The sequence below is a fragment of the Varanus komodoensis genome, unplaced genomic scaffold (genome assembly GCF_004798865.1).
Source record: "Varanus komodoensis strain SLA01 unplaced genomic scaffold, ASM479886v1 scaffold18_1, whole genome shotgun sequence".
Lineage (NCBI taxonomy): Eukaryota > Metazoa > Chordata > Lepidosauria > Squamata > Varanidae > Varanus > Varanus komodoensis.
In genome coordinates this window covers 3,717,528-3,743,865 of record NW_025335548.1, presented here as the reverse complement: position 1 = coordinate 3,743,865, position 26,338 = coordinate 3,717,528, and the positions used below count along the sequence as shown (strand labels likewise).

General features: G+C 44.4%; 1 protein-coding gene across 5 annotated transcripts in view; it reads right to left on the bottom strand.

Moving 5' to 3' along the window:
• The window catches only part of ITGA4 (integrin subunit alpha 4), a 55,352-nt gene extending 32,553 nt beyond the window's left edge, over window positions 1-22,799 (bottom strand). For 3 of the 5 annotated variants that reach the window (XR_006414415.1, XM_044427019.1, XM_044427020.1), the window contains exons 1-10: window positions 22,282-22,799; window positions 21,768-21,889; window positions 9,384-9,490; window positions 8,910-9,036; window positions 8,304-8,371; window positions 6,222-6,351; window positions 5,194-5,279; window positions 3,405-3,467; window positions 3,182-3,319; window positions 1,185-1,296 (exon numbers count right to left, since the gene is read on the bottom strand). Coding sequence is in view for 4 of the 5 variants with exons in the window: in XM_044427019.1 (XP_044282954.1) it covers window positions 1,185-1,296; window positions 3,182-3,319; window positions 3,405-3,467; window positions 5,194-5,279; window positions 6,222-6,351; window positions 8,304-8,371; window positions 8,910-9,036; window positions 9,384-9,490; window positions 21,768-21,889; window positions 22,282-22,562 (1,234 nt within the window). In the remaining variant the exon portion in view is untranslated. Of the gene's footprint in view, window positions 1-1,184; window positions 1,297-3,181; window positions 3,320-3,404; window positions 3,468-5,193; window positions 5,280-6,221; window positions 6,352-8,303; window positions 8,372-8,909; window positions 9,037-9,383; window positions 9,491-10,784; window positions 11,953-20,088; window positions 20,313-21,767; window positions 21,890-22,281 lie in introns of those variants that run through there. The other 2 variants (XM_044427022.1, XM_044427023.1) reach the window with 2 other exon arrangements.
• Window positions 22,800-26,338: the final 3,539 nt, after the last annotated feature.

Below are 26,338 nucleotides of genomic sequence, written 5' to 3'. Positions count from 1 at the left end.
GGGCTAACAGCAACCCACTTCCAGCCACCCCGGGCAAGTCATGCCCAGAAGCTCTCTGGATGGGGCTGGCAGGGGAAGCCAGAGCAGCTTCTCTAAACCACGGTACACCCCCAGTTCGCAGAGAAGTAAACATTATGAATTTTCAATGATCTAGTTCCCAAATCCAACAGTACATTCAGTTCTTTCAAAATATCCCTAGCTTGTGTGATTACCAATCAGAATTGAGCCCTTGCAGTCTACAGACTGCAGAAAATAACAGCAAGATGATCAGCGAACTCAGCACCTTGATAATCCTGCAGTACGTTGATCGCTTTTCCCCAGTACTAGCAAGGACACTAAGGTACCGTTAGTTTAAAACAGGGCACTTTTTTTCCTCTTTTAAGCAACGAATTAGAGTTTGGTTATGGGCAGGGAATTTAAAAGGGAAATGAAGGCAACTGGTTTTAAGTATTTTATATGCCTGGATAGTTTTACTCCTGCAGGGAGCAGAAAGACAAAAGAATAACTATCAGCAGTATTACCTAAAGCACAAAGAAGGTTATTTGAATAGCTCAGGTAAATGATCCAGAGAGAAAGAGAAGTGCGGTAGTTGCTTCAGAATGCATCAAGCTTAAAATCAAATCAAATCCAAGTTTTTATTCACAAAACAAGTTATGACTTTCCAAACAAATTCAGGCTGGAGCTCACTGAGCTCCAGTTCAATTAAATTAAAACCAATCAGGGAATGAGGTTTCCCAGATACGCTCTCCTACTTCAAACATGGTTTTAAAAGTTACTTTAAAAATATTACCGGTAAGTTTTATTTAAAATTCTGAATTGCATTGCTGATTAGAATGAATGAAATGATAGATGTGAGAAGACAAAGTATTGCACTGGGCAATGCCCCCCATACACATTTCCTTCAAAGTTACATTCAAAAACAAAATAAAAATGTCCAGCTTCAGTTTTCAGAGCCTGCCCTGCCCAAGGCTCGCAGGTAGTCAAGAATTAGAGAGTTGTTACCAGCAAGCCAAGACAATATTGGTTTAGCCAGTTGATGCAAAGCTATTGATGCCTCTGAGTCACGAACGTGAGATGCTGGGGATAAAATAAATTACCAGACTGATGAAACTTTAGCTGGTCAAGTGATCACATACGGTTGGTTTAGTACAGCTGTCTGCAGAGGTTATGAAGATTATTAGTACCTTCAAAGCCATCATTATCAATGTCTCCTAAATTGGCAATGGACTCTCCAAACCTTGCAGCATATAAATCACTCCCAGCCAAGGCTGTTTCCAGCTCGATCATTTTTGCTTCCTAGAGAAATAATAATTTTACATTCAGACAGTAATGAGTGTTGATGCAGTTATAGCAGAGATAGGTCTCAGTGCTTTTAGAAGAAAATGCTGAAATGTTTGGTGCTTCCGTGACCAAAAATGAACACAACCCCCACCCAGAAGCACCCTTATTTTCCTCTTGCACTGGCTTCTCCAATACAACAGAAGACTGCTTTTCTGTTGGCGTAGTCCAACCGGTGATACACCCTTCGAAATCCATGGAACTCGAACACAAAATAGGCACATGCCTGAACTTTCTGACATTTATATATCACATCAGTGTAAAGCATCTGCTAGGGCTGGGATGAAACCTGGTGGAATCCGTCCCTGTTAGCATCCACGGATTTCCTCTTGTGCTTGGCCTGGCCTTGCAAAGCGAGCCGAGCTGAGAGGAAGTCATGAATATTTGTGAAATGAAGGCTGTACAAGGGGCAACTGCAGAGCCGTGCAAAGGGCTGCTACAGGTGGGTCAGAGGAGGGACACTGGACACCATTCCTGGAAAGCCCCATACAACCCACCCTCTCCTGTGTCAGCAGCTGCACTCCAAATTCCTGTGCAGCACACGGGGCTCGATTCCTCGCAAGCACCCTGCAAACATGGGGCAAGCTTGCTAGGAGCTTGGACTCAGCACCACTTCGAAGCGAACTGGGATCTGGGGAGTCCAATGGATTCCCACCCTCAAACAGGCTCCTCAGACATCCCCAGCTTTACTCCGCTCATTTCATCCAATTCAAATGAAATGCATGGCTCATAGCATAAACCGTTTTTGTACTGTGGGCTACAAAAGGTGCAGGTCAGATCCACATGACACCATTTTTTTATTTACATAGATTGGGCTACTTTTGCTGAGCATAGTCAAGTTCCTAGTTTTCTAGTAGCAAGCTTAGCACACCAGAAGGCTCCAAAGGTGCCTCTGCACTTGCGCTATTCATGTTTTGTTTGCCAAAAGCAACACTTAACTGTTTTTTAAAATCAAGACTACTTTTAAACCTGGGAGGCTGCCTTGCTAGAAAGATAACTGCCACCCTTTAGCACCAACTTTATTAGCATTCCAAAGCATGGTTCTTGTTCTGGAGCTTGAGCTTCACCTTTTCTTTCTACTTCAGTTTTGGACATGTTACTTTTCTTTTGGTCTCATCAGCTGACTTCTGAGAAATGCGCCTTTTGTGACCAGACATGCCTGCCTGTTCCACAGCATCTATTTTGAAAGAGCACCCACAAAATCCAGATGTACCCACTGGTGCAGAAAGCTTGGGAGCCCCTGGCTGAGTCCGCCACTAATGGCAATAAAGTTGCTGGGCTTTTGTTTTGTTTTCAGTCTGCTGCATTTTTACCAGTTTATGATAAGACAAAGATTTAGTGAGAAACCTTTTACTGCCAGCTCATCTCCATGACATGAAATCCTGCATCTGTTAATTACTGCATGTAGGAAGCTGTCAGAGACACAAGAGCTGCATGAGAAGAGCTGGTCCCATGGAAGTGGCAGCAGCCACCCCCCTGCATCAGCCCAGAGGGCAGTCTCCCAGCAGGCTAGTGTGCAAGCAGGGCCCGCCCCCAATTCTGTTACACAAGCAGCATCACTGTTTGCACAATGGGGATTTAGTGCTTCCTCCAGGAACCGGGAGCAAGTGAAAATACATGCTTCTAGAACGGGCCAGGATGGCAGAGCTGGTGCAAGAGAGCCCTGGCAACCTGTCCCGATTGATCCAGAAGCTAATACTTAGGCTAATTTTGGGGCTTCCTAAAGCAAGCACGAAATCCCCATTATGCAAGAGGTGGGCACTGCTTTGGGAATAGAGCCAGTGGCCTCATGTACAGTACAATCTGCTTACAGTGCCTTGTGTTAAAAGAAAGAAGTACTTACAGAGCCCGAGTTGATGTAAACATAAACCCTTCCTTCTTCTCTGACCTTACTGTCCATCGGTGCTCCTACTAGCAAGTCTGAGAAGCCATCTCCATTGAGATCCGCAGCACAGACTGTAGCTCCAAAATAAGAACCAAGCTGTCCACACACAAGAAAGAGTTTAAGTTAAGGAGTCAAGGCATGGCACCGCAGATACCAGTTTCAATCTTTATAGGAGGATTACCTTTTTGCCCTTGACTTCAGTCAAAATGGATAGTTTTCTGGATTCAATTCTTAAAATGTATGCCTAAAATAAAGATAAGGGGAGTTAATTATGCTATAAAATAAAAAAGCTAAGTACCCCAGCAAAACAAAAATAAGAATATGCTTACCCTGGTCTCAGGTACAGGAGCCAATATGTTACCATGGCCTTATCTAGACACCTTGGAAGCACTGAGTGTTGCCCCCTATAGGGCTGCTCCACATATCACAGGAAAATATCCCCCATCCTGCTTCCACCTCGAATTGACTATGGGTGCCTCCAGGCAGAAGGCTTCTAGTGCTAACAAGCAAAAGGGATTTTTTTTTCTCCAGATGGATTGATTTGAGAAAGGATGGAAGCAGCAGGGGGAAAACATGGGACTTGATGACAGCATCACCCACATCTCCCATAAATTCTATGAATGAGGCAGCATGAATGCACGGTAGAAGCTCTGACTGGAAACACTCTAATCTTCATCCTCGTTCAATGCAGCAATAAAATGTATGAGCTGACAGCTCACAGATGTTAGTTCTGGTATCTTCAGTTATCAGTCGTATATCGTTTTAAGTGATATTGTTTGCCTCCCAGATCAAATGTACACTGACAGCTGCATTCACAGGACTAAACAACACATGAAAAATCCCTCTGCCTTAAAAATACTTATGTGGAAAAATGTGTCAAAAGAAGCTGACAGACAGCTTCTTTTGCACAGAGACTTCTGGCATCTAAAGATTAACAAAACAATTCTGGGGAAGCTATCACAGGCCAATACGGAGAGTTGTGTGCGGGGTTGTACAGTAGATGGAGGCAGGGAAAAGGACCGTAAGAAGTGAAGTCAAAAGGAAATGCAGTGCAGAAACTACTAATGGTGACGATCACATTATGAACAGTAGTCATATTTATAGTTCAACTGTTGCCAGTAACAAACAGCCAGGCAGCCAGGCTGTTCTGCATTCTGAGAAAGGCAAAAAAGAAGAAATGAACACAAATATTCAGAAACTAGTTCAAGAGCATATCAACATCCTAGCACAGTATCATAGATCTTAGTAGCCATTCTGGAGCAAAGGAACATGAAAGGGAGATGAGAGCCACTGCGGTGTAGCGGTTAAGTGCATAGGACTGGGACTCAGACGGTCTGGGTTCTAGTCCCCACTCAGCCATGGAGCCAACTGGGTGACTCCGGGCCAGTCACAGAATCAAGGCCCAACCTATCTCACAGGCTTGTTGTTGTGGAGAGATGATTGAGAGGAGGAGAATTATGTAAACCAGCTTGAGTTCCTTGAAAGAGAAAAGGTGGGGTTGAAATATAAAAGCTATATAATAAATTAATTAAAATGAGAGACTTCCTGAATTAGAATGAAGCCTGTTTAGGAATTCCCTCACAAAGGCTTGAATCGGGATGATGGATTTTTACCACACCACATGTTTTCATGTGTTCATCTAGTTCCCAGGTACTACCAGCAAGGGCAGTCTAAACAACCACTGTTTAACATGCAATTGTCCCCACTGCTACTTTCTGCACTGCATTTCCTTCCGACTTCACGGGTTACACTTCTCCCGCCATCACTATATATACTGTACCACTACATAATTCTCATGCATCCAGTGAAGTGGACAGTCCACAAAACCTTACACCAGAATAAGAGAGTCACAAGATCCTTCCTTGTTTTTGCTGCAACAGATGACTACCTTCCAGAAAATGTAACCTTTTGTTATATGCGTTTAAAAAAATATCCTACCACTACTGGGAGGGGAAAAAATTAACTCTTACTTTACCAGTCTGCTCCTGCTGTGGAGCACCTCCAATTACTTCTATACTATTCGGAGAGAGGAAATGACCAGCTCCAACAGCATAACCTGTTCATAGGAAAGCCATGAATAAATGACAGTATGGATGGATACCAGGTCCTTTACCATTTGAACAATATTCTTCCCGATCAACAATTGCATTTGAGGAATGACATGTTTCAAGCAATTCTCAACGTGTGGCTGGTAGTGGATTCACACAGCTTCTTGTCCTTGACAAGCCAAACAGCAGGCCTATCCTTTAGACACCTGTCAAGCACCCATTACCCAATCCCTTATATTTTGAGCAAATTTCTACTTTAGTTCTATTTCTCCAGCTGTAAAATGGAGACAGCCTATTTACTATTAGGCTGAATGTACTTTAAAAAACTGGGCAAATATTTTTCTAGTAATTCTTGTTTTTCCTATAAATAACAGACTGGGATTCCATCTTGCAATACAGCAGGGAATTCCATCCGATTTCTATCTTGCGTCACTACTCATATTCAGTTGCATAAACTGCCGTTACTGATTGCAATCACTGCAAGACGCTATGAAGGAGCACCTCTAGAATTCAGTTAAAACCAGTTTTTGGGAGCAGACCTCATTCCATTTTGACTGAAATCCATACAACCCTTCCAAAGATCCTGACACTGAACTGTTAATGTCCAAAGAGAGCTTTCGAGTGCTCTTGGGCTGTACCAAATATAACGGAACACACACAGAATCCTGTAAAGCAAATATCATCACCCCAAATTGCCATGGTGCACCAGCACCTTGTTCATGTCAATCCAGGCCTAGCAGAATGTGTTCCTTTTTATTTAGACAGGAACAGGAAGATATTCTATATGCCTCAGGTGGAAGGGTTGTTTGTCAGTTCTTACAAACCAGGTTCTTTGCTAGCACTTTTTCCTGGATGGCAAAACCAACCACACCTAATGACAAGCAGATTGTTGCAACCATATTAAACTGGAGAATCATATAAAAGCATATTAATAAAAAAATTTCAGTTACCCAGATAGCTCCCAGACTTGACTCGGTTATCTGAATCCACATATGAAATGTAGATATTTTTTGTTTTATCGTATACAAAGATGGATCCAGTCCAATAATCTGATCCTGGTGCTCCCATAATAATTAAATCCTGGAAGAAAACAAAAGGCTTAAGTCTTAAGTTCTTAAAGATAATCAGGGCAAGTCGTGTTTATTCCTGCTCTCTCTGCTTAAAGGCTGTGGCATTACCTAGCCCCATCCAAGTTAGTTCAACTGAAACATCATTCAATAGGTACAATTAATGCTTTATGTACTTGAAAATACACTAGCCCTTCCACTGCTAAAACTCAAGTCTACGAACTATTCTAATCAGGCCACAAGGAAAATGAAGAACTGCCCTTCTCTGAAGAACATTTTAGAACTCATAGTTCTTAATACAGGACATAAAGATGCATGATGAAATACATTGATCTTTACAACCCCAAATAAAATGCTGTTAGTTTTATTATGGCTTTGAATAGGTGATTCTGAACCAGACAATAAAATCTTATGTTCTGCAATATTATTTATATATTTCCAAAACAGAGATGGTAACTCTGTGTTAAAAAAACACTCCATGACATGCATTAAAGGATCTTGCTGGATTGAATTTGCCTGCTCTAAAATATATTACAGGACAGGATGGAATCACAGCTTGAGCGTACAGATGGGCTTAAACCGGAAGCAATGCGAATGGTCGCTTATATTGTTTTTATTCAGGAATGGAATAGCACAAACTCCCAGATCAATCCCTATCCATGCAGTTATAAGGTACAGTTATGGGACCAAAATTCCCATAGGACTAGGACTCCAATATGGTGCCCAATCTCTCTTGGTGTCCCCTGGACTCCCTGCTTCTCCTGATTTTTATTTTATTTCTCAAGACTTGTTTTTAAAACTGGGAGGTTTATCTTTGGCGAAGCAAACTGCCAGACTCTGGTGTCGTGTTTTGGACCTCAGCCTTGCAATCAAGTTCTTGAGAAAGTTGCTTTCTTTTCAGTTGCATTAGTTTGCCTTTTGAGAAAGGAGTGCTCACCATAGTAGCCATTATAGGAACAGGCAAATTCCCTACATTCCCATGGCAAAGAAATGGTAAAGCACTAAAAAAACAAATGTGTCCACTAACCCAAAAAGTTTGGAGGCCTGTGCCATAAGATGTTGAGAAACAGAGTCCCCACACATCCAAGTGACGGTTTCTGTGTTATACGTGATCGGTATTGGGCAAAGCATCATGGTCATCACAGCATGAGAATACTGGCTAGCCCAGCATGCAGGAAGGGTGGGAACGGGCCACACATGCAAGCAACTTCACTGCCACAGCAGATCAGAGATCCAGCAGGCAGCACTTAGTTTTCAGTGTCTCTCTAGCCTATGAGGACGCTCACAAAACAAGTCAACAAGCTTTCTTCTGTGACTGGTCACTCCAGCATCAGGAACTCTGGGATCTCCTGTTTCAAAGACTGCTCTCACCATGAGATTTCAAAGACTCCAAGATGAATAGACTTTGATCCAACTCTGTGCCGCATGAATTTGTCTAAACCTTTTGTGAAGACGGCATAAGGGGAGCACTCTCAAATCCGATCAGAGGTCTATCCAGGTCAGCAACTCATTTCCTGTGCTTGTCAACCTAAGAGCACCAGGGACCCCACCCCACGCCCCCATCATCACACAAAGGCAATGGACCTCTCCAGGCATTCCTCCCCAGTTCCCCAGAGGTTGCAAGTAGCCATTACAACTAGTGACCTTTTGAGGCATGACAACGTGAGAACGGCTTTGGCCTGGCCCTGCCTGCTTCAAGAGCAGAGAACTCACGCAGTGCTAAGACAGACTACCTGGTTATTAGTGGCATCCTGCCTCTTGACCTTCAAATCTTAGCCAAACCATGACCTTTCCTATAGTAACACAGAGTAGGGAACACGTCTAATATAAGAGAAATATATGTCCAATGTATAGTCTATCTACTCTGTAAGGTGATGAGATAAATATAGAAGTGCTGTAAAGCATTTTATTTCCTGGAAAAAAATAACAACTTTAAAAGAGAAGCACTATTCTTATAACATGTACCTTTGTGTAAGCTGTTGCTATCCCTGCCTGGCATGATCCATATTTTTCTCCATATTTTCTCCAGTAATCTGAATATTCAGAACAAAGCACAGAAAAATAATAATATGCATTAAAAAAGCAAGCAACTGAAAACAATAATCCTCCATGGTGATCACAAATTCTCTACAGCTGTTTTGATGAAGCAGCTGGGATTAACTGGAACTACTGGCATCCGATAGCAAGATAATACCCTTACTCAGATATCTGAAGAATAACGGATTTGACAAGTATGTTCTCACTACTGAACCTCGCTTTCAAAACTATAGTCCACCATTTCATTATTCCAATCAATTTCATTATTCCAATGAAACTGACAGATTAATTGTGGAAGGAGTTATTTCAATAAACAAGGGTGACGATGTAACCATTTTTATAGTCCCCATAAAGAAGGGGCATTGGTAGTGTTGTTGGCTTCGGTTACATCTCTTTTATAAATGCGAGCACTATCTGGTGAATAGTACCTTCAGCATATTTTTGAAATATTGCATTCACTGTACTTTTGGGGAGGGAGAGAATACTAATTGCTGTAATTATTGTATTCTATTAATCAGAAGCATGTATGCTTACCCTTATAGCAAGGAGATATCTGTCTACTCAACAAGGTTCGAAAATCAGAAGGTATATCATAACAAATCCCATTAGGAAATTTGTTCTCTGAGATATAAAATACATTTTTCCAACGATGTCCACAGGCCTACGTAAAAATAAAGGAGATGTGAAAATAAGTGCAATGGCCACATATGAACACCAAAGTAAAAGACATTGGGTGGTGCCTAATACTGAAGGTCAGTCTAGCCTAGTATTGTGTACAACAAGGGTAAGCAGCTTTTTTGGCTCTGAGGTACCACCTTGAGAAACAATGGTGTGCACACATGCCTGGCCATGGCCTCTCTCCACATTCACAGAGGGATGGCATTCCCATCCCTTCCTGTAGCTGCCATTGCCTAAACTCCAGACATCTGCGTGTGAAGCACTTGCTCTACCGATACATTTCCATGTATCCCAGAATGCAAGTATTTGGGAATGTAAGGCAATACTCACAACCAGAGATCCATTTTCTCCCGGCTGCCTTGATATGCTCACGCCAAGCCACTGATTGTCCCTTTCTTCTAAACAGGTTTTTCCACAAGTTATCTTTTTTGGATCACCTTCGACCAGAAAAAAAATCAAGACATTTAGATAGCAATTTTTGAGAACACATGAACTACACCAACACTTGATTCCCAGCCTTAAATCATGCCATGTGGATCAGGATAAGATTGTTTTTATGTATTTATTTGTTTAATTCTTTTGTACCCAAAAGCTGAAGCTCTGAGGGCAGTTCACACCAATTTCTCAAAATAACAAAGAGATGCAATAACATTGTACAGCATACAAATTTAAAGCAGTTTAAAACTCAAATATACAACATTATAAAACAGTTTAAGCATCTAAGGCAGAACTATACCTAATTAAAAATGGCTGACAGTACCCATTGTATACCATTAACTGCCTGGAAATAGAGGGCAGTTTTAAACTTACAATGCTAGCACCAGGTGGGCCAAATTGAGGAGCCACCACTAAGAAGGCTCTCCTCTTTTTTGTCTCGTTCTGGCCTCCCTTGGAGGAGGCACTTGGATGAAGGTGTCAGATGCAAATCATAGGGTCCAAGTAGAATGAGGTCAGGAAAGGCACTGCATCAGGTACTATAGTCCCAAGCTGTGTAGGGCTTCATAGGTTAAAACCAGTACCATGAATTGTGCTCCAGGTGTTAATCTGGCTGCCGCATTTTGCACGAGCTGCATCTTCTGAACAGATTACAATTAACGTATTACGCTAGTATAATTCTAAGTCACACAAGCAGGATGGTATCACACAGCACACTGATGGCACAACACAGGAGTAAAGGAATTCGATGTGTTTAGCCATTGGAACGTTGTCAGTGTAGAGCTGGGAGATGCAGTGGCGGACGATGTTCCTCCACCAGCACACGTGTATAAAACAGTAGCGTGAGAACAAGTCCTCCAACAGGGGTGGACAAGGATGTGGGAGGAGCCACTTGCAGAAATGCCAGAACAACTCTAGAAAAACAGTCAGGACTGAGCATGCTCAGTGACCACCAAATGCTAATTTTCTGCAGAAGGCAGCACAGAAAACCAGAGGGAGGGCGATGGAATTGAACATCCCCCCCCCCCAAAAAAAGCATGGCTGGCTAGCACCCTGAGCAAGAAAACTTTATTTATATAATATACTTCTACACCACCCAATAGTCCAGGCTGTCTGGGTGGTTTGCGAGGATTAAAACTATAAAATGCAGCACAATAAAATGTAATATAAAACCTTTAAAAGTTTAAGGCTACAATATAAAACTAAAGCGGGGGAGGAGTGTAAAGACTTAGTCATGCAACAGCTTTTAAAATAACAGAAATGTAAAAAATAAAATGCCTACGAAAAGGTCTTCACCTTGTTGAACGCCCTGCTTGTACTCCCTGAGGCTGCTTCCAGGCAAGGATTTCTTTCTGCCCTTTGCACTGATATTTTCAGAGGATTCAGGTGCCCTGATATTCATGTTGCAACCCACCAATGTATTCCAACCGCTCATGCTGCCTTTTTTAATCAAGGAAAAAAATCCATTATCCTCTCAGTGATCAAAACACCTGAACTTGGAGGTATCATCCAATGCAGGGCAGCAAGAGCAGCAAAGGTAACTTTTGCTTGACGATCCTCCCACCCTCCAGATCTTCCTGGACAAATTTTTTAGCCTACGTAGTGCAGGTCATTCTGCTGTACTGGCACAGATGGAGGCCTTCTACCCTGGCCTTTGATATGAGTTTGTTTCAGCAATGGCTTCCTTCTCACCACTCTTCCATAAAGGCTAACTTTGTAGAACAACCAGGCGATTGCTTTCCCAAAGATTATGTCTCGCATCTCAGCAGCAGAGGTCTCCAGCTTCTTTGGCCTCTTGATTGTTTCTCTGGCTAATGCCCTCCTTACCCAGTAAACAAGTTTTTTTCTAGGCAGAATGGCAGTTGGAACCACATTCTTTCTGTTTTGTAATAATGGAATTAACAGTGCTCTGGAGGATGGTTACACTTCGGGAATTTTAAAAAAAATCTCAATCCAGATTGGTGCTTCTGAGCATCTTCATCTCAAAGCTGTTTTGATAACTCCTCGGTTGTCATGAAGCTATTTGCTTAGATTTGCTCTCCAAAACACTATGGGGGCTTCTAAAAACAAGTGCATTTCATCTGAGATCATATGGCATGGGAACTGCATGCACATAGACTCAATACAGCTACTTAGGTGGCTTCTGGAGGCAGTGGATTGCAGAGAGTTTACTTAGGAATGTCACAGCAAAGGGAATGAATACTTACACGACCAACAAGTGAGTTTGTTTGCCTCACTTTTGTACGCCAATAAAAATACGTTGAACCTTTGCAGTGTTGAGTATCTTGTGTACACCAAAAGGTTCTGTTGTTAAGTGCTGTCGTCTCTGATTTATGGCTACCTCACGAAGGAACACCCTCCAAAATGTCCTATCCTTGCCAGCCTTGCTCAGCTGTTGTATTGTCAAGGCTTTGACTTCCTTTATGAAATTGATACATATCATATTTGAGTGGGGTGGTGTGACTTGGCGTCCTGCAACAGCAGGGGGTTGGACCTGATGGCCTTCATGCCCCTTCCAACTCTACTATTCTGTGATTCTATATTCGGCCTTCCTCTTCTTCTGCCTTCAACCTTCCCTAGTACTGTTGTCTTCTCCAATGAGTCTTTTCACAAAGTGCCCAAAGTACAACAGCTTCAGTTTTGTCATTTTTGCTTCTAGGAAAAGTTCTGGCTTGACTTGATCCAGGACCCATTTGCTTATCTTACTTTCAGTCCAGGGTATTTGCAAAGTTCTCCTCCAGCAATACTTTTTTTCCTTTTGAATCTATTTTTGTCCTGTCAGCTTTCTTCGCTGTTCAGCTTTCACATCCATACATAGTGACCAGGAATATAAAGGTGTGGATATCTTGATGAAACATCCTATAAAGCATAAACTGTTCTTCTTTTTAAATTCTTTGGTGCACTCTAGTATACTTGCAATATGATCTTGAGTGTCTCTTCCTTTCTGAAATCCAGCTTTAATATCAGACATTTCTCATTCCATATACATCAATATTGTTTCAACACCTTCAGAATCACTTTGGTTGCACGAGAAATTAGTGCAATGGCCTTATGTTTACCGAACTGCTTAGCACCTCTCCTTTCTTGGGGTTTGGAATGGTATGCTTCCAATCTGTGAACCATTGTTTTATATTCCATATTTGTTGGTTTATCCTTGTATTTGGACTGGTTCATTCTCTGCAGCTTGGAATAGCTTCCTCAATACTCTACTACTTCAGGCACTAAATACTGCAGAGAAGTTTTCACTTCACCTTCCAATATTCCAGGTTTTTTCTCATAGGATTCCTCTTCAAAGGACTCTGTCATCCTTTTATCTCTTTTTTTATATTGGTTCCCTCTTCACTTTATTTTATCCTGGTCAGCTGGAATGTTCCTCTCTTGGTCTTTCAGCATTCCTAACCTTAGGCTTAAATTTTCCTTTGATTTCTTGGATCTTCTATAAAAGGTCTCTTGTTTTTGCCCTTCTGTTGTTCAATTTCTGTGCACTGGCCTTTGTAATAGTTACTTTTAATCTCTACAAGGTGGTTGCTGAAAAGCTGCATTTAGGATTCCGATCCTATTTCTGTGAGCTTCTGCTTTTGTGTCTTGCTTGTCCTTAGCCATTATGAGTGTTTTCTTTTTGCTACTCTTGCTTTTAGCATTCGTTTCTAATAATGTCTCCAGTTTCAGTCCACAGTTGTTGTTTTTCATGGTCAATTTAGTTCAGTAATGCAAATCTGTCATTTATATGGGCTTTAAATTCTTCAGGAATGTTATTTAAGTTGTATTTTGCCACTATGCTTCTGTTAGTGATCTTTTTCAGCTTTACTCTGATTTTTGATTGTAACAGTTCATGGCCGCTACCACAATCTGCTCCTAGGCTTGTTTTGGCAGCAAGAATACAACTACTTCATTTCTCATTTCCAATTATGTAATATGTTTGATTACTATATTGGCCAGATTGGTTCTCTGAATTATGTATTTGTGATGAAGAGAGTTTCACAGAATTCTCCACCCCAACACCATTAGAGACATCCATTCTCTTCTGAGGATGGTCATTACTGAAGTGGGTGGATGCCTCGTGGCCTGGTGTCTCCACTTCAATCATTTCATCTTGGGCAACCTGGCTAGAAGAACCAACTAGTGAGAGAGCCTGGCCTTCTGGAAGCATTGCTGTTGGTTTTCTGACACTCTTAAACTGGCTCACTGCATTATGGCATGCATCCAAGAAGGGACATCAAGAGGTAACAATGCCAATTAAATCCAGTTCAATTCCAGGTTTTCAATTCCTTGTAGAAAATCCAGGGGAAGGGGAATACTTCTGCAAGGCACTCTTATCTATAAACCGATCAGTATATAAGCACTTCCAGTTTCAGAGAAAAGTAAAGGCGCACTGCTGGTGGCAGCTTGTAACCACATAACATCGTAGCAGCTTCCTCAGGGCAAATCTATGTGGTTATTACTACCTGCAACAGAGACATTTAAACATTTGTTTTTAAAATGAATCCTGCACCTTTGTTTTTAATTGGTATGCTCTTCCGTTCATCATAAACATCTTCCAAAACATTTTCACAGGAAATGGAGAGACCTCAACAATATATACTTTTAATTAAACTTAGTTTAGACTCTACTTATATGTAAACTCAACTAAGATACTTACAGTGCAATCCTGTACATAGTTTCTCAGGAGCAAGTCCAACTATGTTTCAAGGGCTTACTCCAAGACAAGTATGCGTTTTATGCTATTCCATTCATTTATATCCAACATGAAACCCTACATGGCCACCTTCTCCACTCCATTTCATTGTCACAACAACTCTGTGAAACAGGCCAGGCTGAGAGTCAGTGACTGGGGCAAAGTCACCCATTGAGTTCCGTGGCCAAAGGGAGGTTGGTGTCCAGATCCTCCGAGTCTCAGTCCAACACTGTAACCACAAGGCCACACTGCTTTCATTCATGCAGGCATGCAAGCTTAACTATCAGTCTTCCATGTGAGGGAGCTACAAGATTATTTTATGGCTATAACACTCTCTTCAAGAAATTTCTTCTTGAAAAGGATGGTGTCCTGCATAAATTTACCCAAAGAGCCATGGTTATGTTACTTTTAAAGTTTGGTTCCTTAAAGGGTACAGAGTAGGGGTAGCTAAAAATTTCATTCAATTCTTTAAAAAAAAAGGAAGGGGAAGACAAAGTTGCCATGATTTGAACCTTTCTCCATAAACAGGATGGAAAGAACTTGAGTTTTAAAAACAACCACCACCAAGCATGGGAGAAACCAAATCTTTATACCATTCTCACGTTTATGCATTTCATGGTATGTAAATTGCGCATAACTAAAGATAAGAAAGGCAGCCTTAAAGCAGGGCAGTTGGGCAACACACAGCCGGTGGACTGCCTGCTCCCCAACCTTGTCCCCAAAAGAATTTTGCTGCCTTCCCTGCCACACCACAAATTTGCTGTGGCTGAAGCAATAAAAGAAACACACATTTCCTTGAAAAAAGGCATATGAAGAGCCTGCATCTTGTTTTAAAGCAAAATAGCACCATTCCAGAGACCATGATTTTACTTTCAAACAAGTTGCATGCTTCCCATGCACCTTGCTCTAAGACAGAACTGACTGGTTTCTCTGCCAGCACTGCACCGGCAAAGGCTGCTGGCAAATGATTCCAGAAAGTGCAGAAAATTGGTCCCCAGACCATTGAAAGCAACTCTTATATGAAAGGAAGCATGGTTCCTTGTCAAGATAGATATTCTGCAGTCATGTATGGGCTAAAATAGAGAGACAATCCTTCACACCTAAACTACAAATGTCAGCTTTTTTAAAACTTTAGAACTGTACTTGCTAAGCAAGAAAAAACACCTTTTTGAAACAGTCAAAGGGTCATAGAAGTGAACGACATGCACCTAAGACCACTTGGTGTAACTCTTTTTCTTAAAAGCATATTAAAGTTGGAACCAAAGTGTGGTCAATGAAAAGCAGGATTGCAGTGGGATTCCTTCAATACACAGAAGTATAAATGTGTGTTAAATTAAAAGGAAAAGGATTTTTTTTAAATCTCAAAACAGTTGCACAGGAGCTAATGTTTCTAGCTCTTAAATAATGCGGGGGCACCAAGTTGAGGTAGAGGAAGAAGGAAGTAGCTTGTTGAAGCCTATAACATTAGGAAGTATCATAGGAAGATTAAAGCTGAAAGCATCCCCTCCATGCATCACCAAGCTAGGTATCAAGCTTCAACAGGTGGGAGACATAATGCAACATTTTGTGGCAAGTCCCACTGATTTGTGCTCTTCCAGAAGGTACTTTTCAGCTCTTGCCCCATTCCATTCAGATCTGTGAAAGGAAAGCCACTCAAAAAACAACCTTCCTTTGAACAGATTCATTCATCTTACAGATGCTTCTGCAAAGTGTACCACAAGCAACATGAAGGAAACATACCTCCTGCGCTTTTTAGCATATTTAAAGGAAGCTTGGTTATTATGGCAGGTTTTCATCATGCTATTCTAAGGCTACAATCCAACACAGACTTATCTGGAAATAGGCCCTATAATACTCAGTGCTGCTTCCCTCTTAATACACATGTATAGCATTAAACTGTTGTTATGGGCCATCAAGTTGTCTCCGACTTAGGGTGGCCCCCTTGACTAGAAGCCCTCCTGTCCTGTCTACAAAAGCACCACCCAGCAGGATTAAACTAGAACAACATAATCCTGTAGGAAACATGGCTAGTCACTGTTTGCCCAAGTCACTAGCCCTGCTTTCTGCAGGACTGCTTCTCTGTCCATCAAATTTTCTTTCCCTGTTCTCAGACATAGCCCAGTTCTATGAGCAATCCTTGTATTTAACTCATTGCTCAGAACAGCGACGTGTATTCATATTAAACCGAATTGTAAAATCATAAATCATGCCAAAGTCCTATTTATGTGATTATTAATCTTGAGACAGCTCTTCATTTTCAACCTACTTGACCCCATTGCTGACAGGCTGATTTGGAAGCACATTATTGGTGAAATTCTCCAATTTGAAAACAGATTCCCAAAGTCATGTCGTTCAGTTTCAGATTTCTGTGCTTACATGCATGTATTTTGCAAACCACTGCTCTGCTGTATTTGGATTCAACACTTGCAAACTAAATGGATTCTCTTCCATCTGCTTCATTAGCAGCAGCAGCAGCAGCAGTCCCAAGAAAGGTGATGCTTGGGAGGGGTAGCCACCCTGAAGCCCTCCAGATGATCTGAACAGCAGTTCCCACAATCCTTGGCCACTGGGCATGCCATCTGGGGCACAGCTTTAGGGAAGCTGTGGAAGCTTCTCTAACCGAGATCTGAAAGGTGCCAACTTATGGGCTCCCAACATTGCATCTAAATGGCATCTGTCCCATTGCTTCTCCCTCCTGGTACTTCACTTAGATGGCCAAAAAATGGCTGTCTAGAAGAAGTGCAGGGCACAAGGCGCAGCAGCAGCAGCAGCGAGAGAGAGAGAGAGAGAGAGGTCACTGCTGTACCTCACTCTACACATTGGATCCATGCATGCCCGAGTACAGTGGCTTCCATACATCTACAACAGAGGGCACAGGAGTACACCCTAAGAGGAAACGGGATCCATCTAAAGGCTGCAACAGAGAGAGATGAGATGGAAAGTATGGCCATTCCACCAGCCTGGCTTTTTCCTTCTTCCCTCCCATCGCCCATGACTTTCATTTGATGCCTTTTTCAGACTGTAAGCCTTCAGACAAGGGCAGCTGTTTTTTCTGACTGCATGTAAGCCACTCTGCAAGGAACAGAGATAAAAATGCTTAAAATACATCACAATTAATAATCATTCTTCATGAAGGATCTTAAAATATTCCCATATGAAACTTTTCTGATATCTTTGCTAGCAGCTCTGAGAATGGAGAGGTGGTTACTAAGTCTGCTGCTTCTAATGTCTTTATTTTATTTTAACAAAAAGGTGGTATCAACCAATGGCTTTTGTCAGTCAACATCCATCCTTAGAAGCAAGATACTGTGCTTCTCACAGCATTACAGTACAACAAGCAAGTTCTATTTCATCTACTCATGGTGGACTATTTAATCCACTTGGACATCCTTCCAGGTTAAGTGTGCACAGGACAGCAGACTTAACTCCCTTTACCCAATGTGACTTGTAGAGGTGGCTCTGTGCGTATGTGTGTGCACATTCCTCTTTGCACTTGAGCACTTCTTCACTTTTTATGCTCAAATCTTCAGACAGCTATTTTGAGTACATCCGCATGGTTATATAAAGAAGCTGAAAGAAGTCACAGCTATCAAGGAGAAACAGCATCTCTCTTTCCCTGCTCTTTACCATTTTTGAAAGTTAAATTTGAGAGGCAGTAGCTAGGTTTAGGAATGAGATAATACAAAATGTTTGACGGAAGCAACAGGCTTTTGTACTACAGACAGTTCAGTTCTGACATGCATAGGAATGAGTGGCCAAGGCATCAGAGGGCCCTTGAGCCGGACACCATCACTGCTCCTGTCCACGGAGTCTCCCTTCCCACTGCCATGGACACCAGCTGCTGATGCTTCCCTTCCTCTCCATCATCATGCCGGCCACCTTCTCCGATGGACAGAAAGAGAGAAGATGAGCAAGCAGGTAAGCAGCAGCATCGACTCCTCTCCTCACCAGTGCTCTTATGTGGGCCAGAGACAGGTGAACAAGCAGGCTGCAACCATGAAGGAGCAACCCCAGGGAGCTCTTGCCAGCAGACCAGGCCTTGACTCTGGCTTTGATAAAATATAGCTCTCGGTTCGGTAATTGGACAATGCCTTGGATCTGGACTCTGCAAGTACGTAGGGTTCCTATGGGTAAGCAGAGGAGTGCAGATACCTGTGTCCATGTAGTTCAACACAGTCTAATAGAAAACACAGAGATATAGGTCCTTCAGCATCACAAGCAGTAGTATCATTCTTCTGGAACACCATCTTCAGGGACAGCATTTCAAGTGTGCTGCAGGTAAGTTACAGCTTATCCAAACTGGACAACAGAGAGATCCGGCTGCCGGCACAGTCACAGTGCCTGGGTTTGCACGGGACCAACAGCACTGGCGTCCCAGAAATTCAGCTTTGCAGAAGCAGAGCTATAGAAGTGAATGTGTTGGGGGACAGTTAACCCTGAAAGAGAGGTCAGGGGCAGTGCGAGGTGATCCCTGAGGCCCAGACCACCGCAGGAGGCCCACTGCCAGCCCCTGCAGCCAGACCTGGAGCCGCCGTTCCTTGGCAATCCCTGCCACCCTGGCACTACTGCTGCTGCTCCAACTCAGCTATCCTCCCATGCATTAGCAGGTTCACCTAGCAGGAACCAGGTAGGCAGCTAGGAAGCAAGCTCAGTGGCAAGCATGAGACTGGCTGCAGCAACACCCCGGGGAGCTCATGTGGCAGTAGGTGCCAGGCGAAGCGCCGGCCTAGCTAACCCGGGTGGGGCTCACGGAGCCCTGCAAATGCCTGTGAACCAACACTGGGCCTGCTAGGGCCTCCCGGTTCTGTTTCTCCCCCTCCTTGCCATGGCTGCCTGTGTCCTGTAAGCAGGTGAGCAGTGCCCGGAGGAAGGCGCAGCAGTAACAGCCCCCTGCCCTCCTGCCTCGCCCTCTCCCTCCGGTGCCTGTGCAGACTGGGCAAGAAGTCATGTGAACAGCAGATGGCAACAGCAGACCGGCAGAGACCGGCTCACTCAGGAAGGGGAGGACTCACCCACGGGCTCTCCAAAGCCCGGTGCCAGCACGGAGAGTGCAATGCGAACCAAGGGGCATTGCCACACCAGCTGCTTTTCCTAGGAAGTGGCGGCGGCGGGTGGGGGGGGGGCGGGTTGCTGCGAACCTGGAGGCATTCCCTGGTAGCATTCCTCCATTTTGCCCCGATACTGTGTGAGAGAGGCACGGATTTCCCTGCGGTGCCTGCATGAGGAATGCTGCCACCAAGAACGTGTCATCTGGAAAAGCAGGAGAGGGCACCAAGAAGCAGAGCTGCTCACGAGGCAGTGCGATCCTCAGCTCGCTGCTATCAGGTGGCAAGTTGGTGCACACACAAGCTGATCCGGGTGCAAGCAAGCACCCCACTTCCAACGAGAGGCTGGGAACCCCATGCATGAGAAGGGGAAGGAACCCCTCTCCACCAACGGATCCATTCATAAGTAAAAGCCCCCACTCCTTGCTTGATGTGCCAGCCTGGGGCTCTTCCTCTCAGGTAGTTAGAATGTTAATATTTGCACATGCCAGCAGGACTCTCAGAAAAGCAGTGGAGAAACGTATCTGCTCTGCACAATGAGGGTTAGTGAGGAACCTGGTCACACAGCCAGCTCAAATTCATCAAGTGGTAAGCAATACAAAGGCAGGGGAAGGGTATTATCTTGGTGGCAGATTGCAAGCTCCGCATGCAGGTGGTCCCAGGTTCAGGCCCCGACATTTTGAGGTGCTTCAGATCTATCTCGCTGACTGGTCCATGCAGACCAGCATTCCCAGGATGCCTGGTGCTGGCTTCCCAGGGTCTTGGACAGGAGCCTTTTCTCAGGCCTCCTCAGAGAGACCAGAAACTGGGACCTTCTGAATGCAAAGAGAGAGTACAATCGCTGGACTACAACCCTTCCCACATCCAGTGGATCACTCACCACTCTGATGAATTGCAACTGGCTGTGCAACAGGAAAAGCACGGCGTCCGAGGCAGCACTGACTCTTTCCCTGTGCCGGTCCCTTTGCACATACATGCCACTTCTTGCTGCGGCAGCCATGAGGCGATGAGCGTGCCTGTGTGACCCAGTCCACGAACATCCATACATGGAAATTTTCCTAGTCTTCAAAGCATCACAACACCATGCAGTATCCTGGAAAAAGTCTGCAGGGGACATTTATTTATTTATATTGCGATTTATATCCTGTCTTTCTCCTACAAAGGGCTCAAGGCAGCTTACATCTCCTCCTTCATCTTATTCCCACAACAACAACCCTGTGAGGTAGGTTGGGCTGAGAGTCTGTGACTGGCCCAAAGTCACCCAGTTGGCTCCATGGCTGAGCAGGGCCAGGACCCCAGATCACCTGAGTCCCAGTCCCATGCTCTTAACCACTACACCATACAAAGACCCTATTCCTGGAATGAGTGTATTTTATACAGCACTACACACTGTGGAAGCAGATACACAGTGCTGACAGCCTTCCTGTACTGATTTATCCATGAGACGCCCCATTTTTCAGCTTTTAGGGAAGTCACATTTTTATGTCCAGTTTAAACTCTTCTCACCATAATGTTAAAATCTGAGGGATTGCTCCTTCCTCCATCTAACTTACTGCAATAAGGAGTGATACTGGCTTCAAAACTCTTGGACTCTTGCCTCTATAATACCTCAAAAGAGTTATCTTAAGTTCCCATGAGCTTATAAAATAAGTGGTTTGTGAACGTTGAGAGAGACAGGCGGGAAATGAGTGTGTATACGTTTTTCAAATATCAGTTTTAGTCTTGAGCCAGTGTAGTCATAACCAGACAACTGACTTGTCATCTACAAACAGCCAATGGGTTTTTAATATTTGGCAGCTGAAATTTTAAAGGAGTAATTCCACAATTCAGCATAGAGTGAAGTGCATTTGAACCCTTTGTAATGGGCTTCAGAGATCCAGATTCTGCATTAGTGTATGTACCTATTCTATTTCCCGTGTATACCCAAATCATTTTTTATCCAAAACTAAAATATTCTACCTTGTTGCTTGCTGACTTTTATGGTGTTTTTAGTATTTTTATAGCTGCAAGTCAGAACACAAACTGAAAGGGGTAAACAGCAGCACTGAACTAAATGAGACTTACTTCTAAGTAACTCCATGATTGTACTTCATGCTTTCTTTGCTTATTGGGTCTCTGTTTTTAATTATATGTGTTGCCTTGGGGATCTTCTTGAGAAAAACACAACCAAATATAAATTAATACATTTGTTAAACTAGTCAAGATACAGGGGAATATAAACAATCTAACCGCTGACACACTATGAAGGGGAAATGTACCCTTCTCTGCAAATTTACCAAGAACCAAATGTCAAGATCAAAGTAAAAAGCTTTGTGCCGGGGCTGCAGTTAGTCATTTCACACAGAGCTGATAGACTTCCTAGTTTTTTTGCAGAAGAAAGAAAGAAGAGTGAGAAAGTGAAGTAACTTCAGTAACTCTGTGTATGATTTTCAATCTTTGGAGGCAAACAGAGAGAATGAAAAAGTAGCACCACCGAACGGTGATATACAGTGAGCTTGTACATCTTTTCCAACCGATCTTGGACAGACAGCCCAGTCACTGTGTTCGGCTTCCACTCACCAAGCTGGAGTGGTTCACAGTCTCTGGCAGGATTCTTCCCAATCTGGCATCTGAAAATTGTGCCTGGGTTCACCACTGAGTTATTGGCAGTCCAGTTGGCTTTAGGAGCGCCCACTACAAGCCTGAAGAAGAGGAGCAAGGACAAATAAAAAAGGCAGCAAGTATACGAATCTCTCCAGTAGTGACCAAACAGGCATTCATCGACAAACCTCCTGGACAGGTACAGGGATGCGTTTGAAGAAAACTTTGCCAGTCCGCATCATTGTAATGCAGACGCAATCTTCCTCCGCGAACAACTAGGATTTTGGAAGGGACGGGGAGTGCACGCTTCAAAGAAACGCGCAATAAAGTCAGGCTCTTCCTTGCCTTCCTCAGCAGCAACTCCGGGAAGGGGGCACGCGATTTGCTAAGCTGACGCAGCACCCCCGCTCCCATTAAACAGTCCTTTTTGTTAGTAGTGGGCAGTTAGGGAAGTGTTAGGCTGAGCCTGAGCGGAGGCAGGCGCGCCACTTACCATCGGCTGGGGCCGGAGCTGTGCAGCAGCACCGAATAGCCAAACAAAGTCCCATTGAGCCCTTGGAAGACCAGCGGGCGCTGCGCGTCGAGGTTGTACGCCTGGGCGGCCGCCGTGCAGCAGCTGAGCAGCAGGAGCAGCCGGGCAGGCGCCGCGGCGGACGTTCCCCCCTTCGGCTTATTCCAGGGAGCTCGCATAACTTTTCTGCTACTATAACGGGGCGTTTTGGGGCGGAGGGAAAGGTGCCAGCGGCTGAGATAGAAAACGGTGACCTCCTCCATGCCCCCCTCCCCAAAACTGCTCGGTGGCGTGGCTCAGGGTGGGGAAGCGTGGAGGGGAGCGGGCCCCGCACTTCGCCGCAGCGCCGCCGCTTGGGAGCCGAGGAGGTGCAAAGTTCGAGCCTCGACTTGCCCCGCTTCTAGCGGGGCATTATGGTATCATGTTGCCTCTGCACCGAGGAGGAGTTTCGGGCGGGGTGCGGTAGGAGGCGCTGGCTGGAGCGCCACACGCGAGGGCCCCGCAGCTGCTCCTCTAGGCGGGGGGACGCGCCCCGAAGATGCAGCCCCGCGGGGGCGGGTCGTTCTGCGTGGAGCGCGGCTTGGGAAGCGTCTGAGGGGCCTTGCTCCGCCCTGCCGTCCCAAGAAGAAGGGAAACAACTGGTGGATGGAAGAAGTAGAACCCGACGGGCCGGGCCTGGACGTGCCAGACGCTCTCTCCAAGTTTCCGCAGCACACTGGGCAACGGAGCGGTGCTTGCCTCTGCGGAAGAGCCTTCCAGGCCCGCGCTGCCACTGGGCAGGATTAGCAGGAAGGCGCCGGCTCCAGAGAGGCATCCCCGACGCCGCAGTCGGGCAGTGCCTGCGTGAGGCGCAACCGGGACGTCGCGGGAGACAGGCCCGTCTCCTGGCTCGGCTGCGGAGAGCGTCGTCCAGCGCATCTCCATGCCCCTCCTGCGCGCGGGAATCGCATTCTCCCATGCACTTAACCAGTGTCGCTTGAGCAATAGGAAAATGAACTCTCTGCCACACACACACACATCTTAAGAACCAGAAGGAATCCTGCGTAAGGCATAATGGATCAATTTGGGAGAGTGCAAGATCATGTGGGAAGAGGGAGAAATACAGAATGGAAAAAAAGCTAATTCTAGCCCTTTAGGAAAAAATTATAGCACTGCCACAATGAAGAACAAGGTTACCATTATTACTGGTACTGTATTGAAAATGTGATTTATTCCATTTTATTGAATAAATGCAAGAAGGAAAGTAACAGAGAGTTGGTACACGATCTTCAGGACTGAGGGCTGTGAAAATAGGGAGGCATCAGCCTTTAAAAACTTGTGGCCTGTTTTGCCCACAGAAACATTAGTTTTTCAGAACTGTTTGACTGAACTATGGGAGCAAATGAAATAGCAAGCCAACCTCAGGAGGTCCTCTGTCATCTGTCTCACATTCTGGGGTTGAGTCCTGCCCCCATACTAAAATGTGGAGGCAAACTGTAGTCCTAAACACAGTGACAGCTGGTGAGCTGTATTGGCCGGGCACGTTAGACTTGGACTTGTGAGATCTGGGTGCTAGTCTCCACTCAGCCATGAAGTCCATTGCCCTAACAGGGCTGCTAGAATAAACTGAAGAGGAGACCCTTGTAAAGCCATCTTAGGTTTCTTGGAAATGGGAAGAATAAAAAAGGATAACTTGGAGAGTACTTGACAGGCTACCACCCTCGAGCAGTAACTTAGGATTGTGGGCATGAAAGCACTAGGTAAGCTGTGCTGTACTGCTAAGAGGTGAAAAGGTTATGATTCTCCTGCCTCTGCAGAAGTCTGGGTGCAGATGCATGGGAAATTTGCTTTGTCTCTTTAATCTCTAGCAGTTACCTGCACACACAAATTACTGCTCTGTAAACTATTTATATTTGGCCAACGTGTGTGTTTCGTAGTGCAACGCATTATAACATTCTGATGACTCTATCCTTAATATTTTATACTGAGTGCAGTATTTCTGCTCCACACACATGCTGAACTGCTTCCTTTGTAGTATGACCTCACAAAGCTGTGGTAGGCGTGTGGATAGTGAAACCACATGGGTGTGACCCATCGCAACCAGCTCGGAGGCAGGTTGTCAAGTGGCCGGAAGACCACACCATCAGCACTGTCTTGGTGGCTTTGCTGATCACAAGCACATTTCTGCTGCACGGAATAACAGCAGGTTATTCCGTGTGGTGAGGGTTTCCAGGAAACCTAGCATGAAGTTCCAAGGTGGTGCCCTTCAGGTGTGCTGGACTGCAACTCCCATCATCTCCAAACAGTGGCTGTGCTGGCTGGCATGGATGGGGGTTGCTGACCACCACATGCAGCTGCTGGGTTGGGGAAGGCTGACCTAGACCCTTTCTTGCCTTACCAGTATTACAGGGAAATACCATGCTGACCCCATATAAAGAGGTAACGCCCATGAGTGCATTATATGCCAGATCCCATTTTTAGTGGTTGTGTAAGGGTTTAAATGCAAAGCTGAATCCTGTTAAGCAATTTTACTTTATTTTTTTTAATAATGGAGTGAGTCTTTCAAAGTGCTTAGGGTGCAATGTACAACAATGTTTCGCTTCCTTTTTCCATTTCTACATTTGCATGAAACAGTCTTTAAATGCTTAAGTATTGCATTTCTTGCTGCACGTCAAAAGATTGTACATCACAAAGGAGAATACAATAGATCTGGATTTCCCACATCGTAATCCAGGTTTAAAACATTTCTCAGCGACATCATTCATTGCATGTACTGGACAAATCATTGTAGAGTTGGAAGAGACCATCTAGTCCAACTTTGTGGAGTGCAGGCATCTGCACTGCAAGATGGATTCGCCAGATGACCTTTGTACAGAGCAGTTCCCTGTGACCTGCCGAGGCAATCTGTCCCACTGCTGAATAGGAAACATCGCCTAAAGTTAAGCTTAAATCTGATTTCCTGTTTGTTGCAGTATTACCCTTGAGAGCAATGGCAAGCAAATCTGTCACATCTTCTGCATCTTCACACATTTAACACCAGTGACATCTCCTTAATCATTTCAAGCCTAAGCATACCTAGCTCTTTCAACCATTTTTCATAGGACTTGGTTTTCACTCCCTTATCAACCTAATTGCACTTCTCAGGACATGTTGCATCTTGTCAAGGTCCTTCTTAAAAGGGGGGGTGGGGGGGACAGACCCCGAATTAGGAACAGTGTTTCAAATGCAACCTCACTCCAGGCAAACAAAGCAGTATTATTACATCAGGCCAGCACTTGCCCTAGAAGCAAAAATAATGAAACGAATCTGTCATGCTACAAAGGCACATCATGAGAAGGCAAGTTGCACATAATGCTGGGAAAGTCAAATGCAGTAAAAGAAGGGGAAGACCAGCTCTGAAATGAGTGAGTTTATCCTGGAAGCCACAGCCGTAGGTTTGCAAGGGCTGAGTGGGGCTGCCAAGGACAGGGCATTTTGGAGACATTCATTCATAGGGTTGCCATAAATCGGGGGTGACTCTGAGGGCACAAAATAACAATTCCTGCAATCAGGACACCATGCTTTTGTTAATGTGGTCCAATGTTGCATTAACTTTCTTAGCTGCCGCATAACACTGCTGGTTCCTAATCATTTTATGATACCCAGGTTCTTTTTGCATGTACTGCTCCCAAGCCAGGTCTCCAGAACTTATACTTGCATTTAGGTACAATCAATTTCAAAAGCACAATAGCAAATCTCTAGCAAATCGCATCTGGTTACATTTGCCCAGTGTTCCAGCCTGCCTAAATCCTTTTGAACCTTGTCTTCTAGGGCATTGTCAAGCCTTCCTAGTTTCATGCAACTGCAAATCAGTACTCTCATACAAATAATTTACCGAAGTGTGGAGCAGTACAAGGCCCAGGACAGATCTCCCTGGGAGGATGCCAAATCATTTATCATCTGTTGCTTAGGCTTACTTGCTACTCTGGGTTGCCTGGTTAAAACAAAATACTCCACCATGAATTCTTTGGGCTGTGTTTGCCTTGGTTCTATGGCATGGCTCACAAGATAGCACATGAAT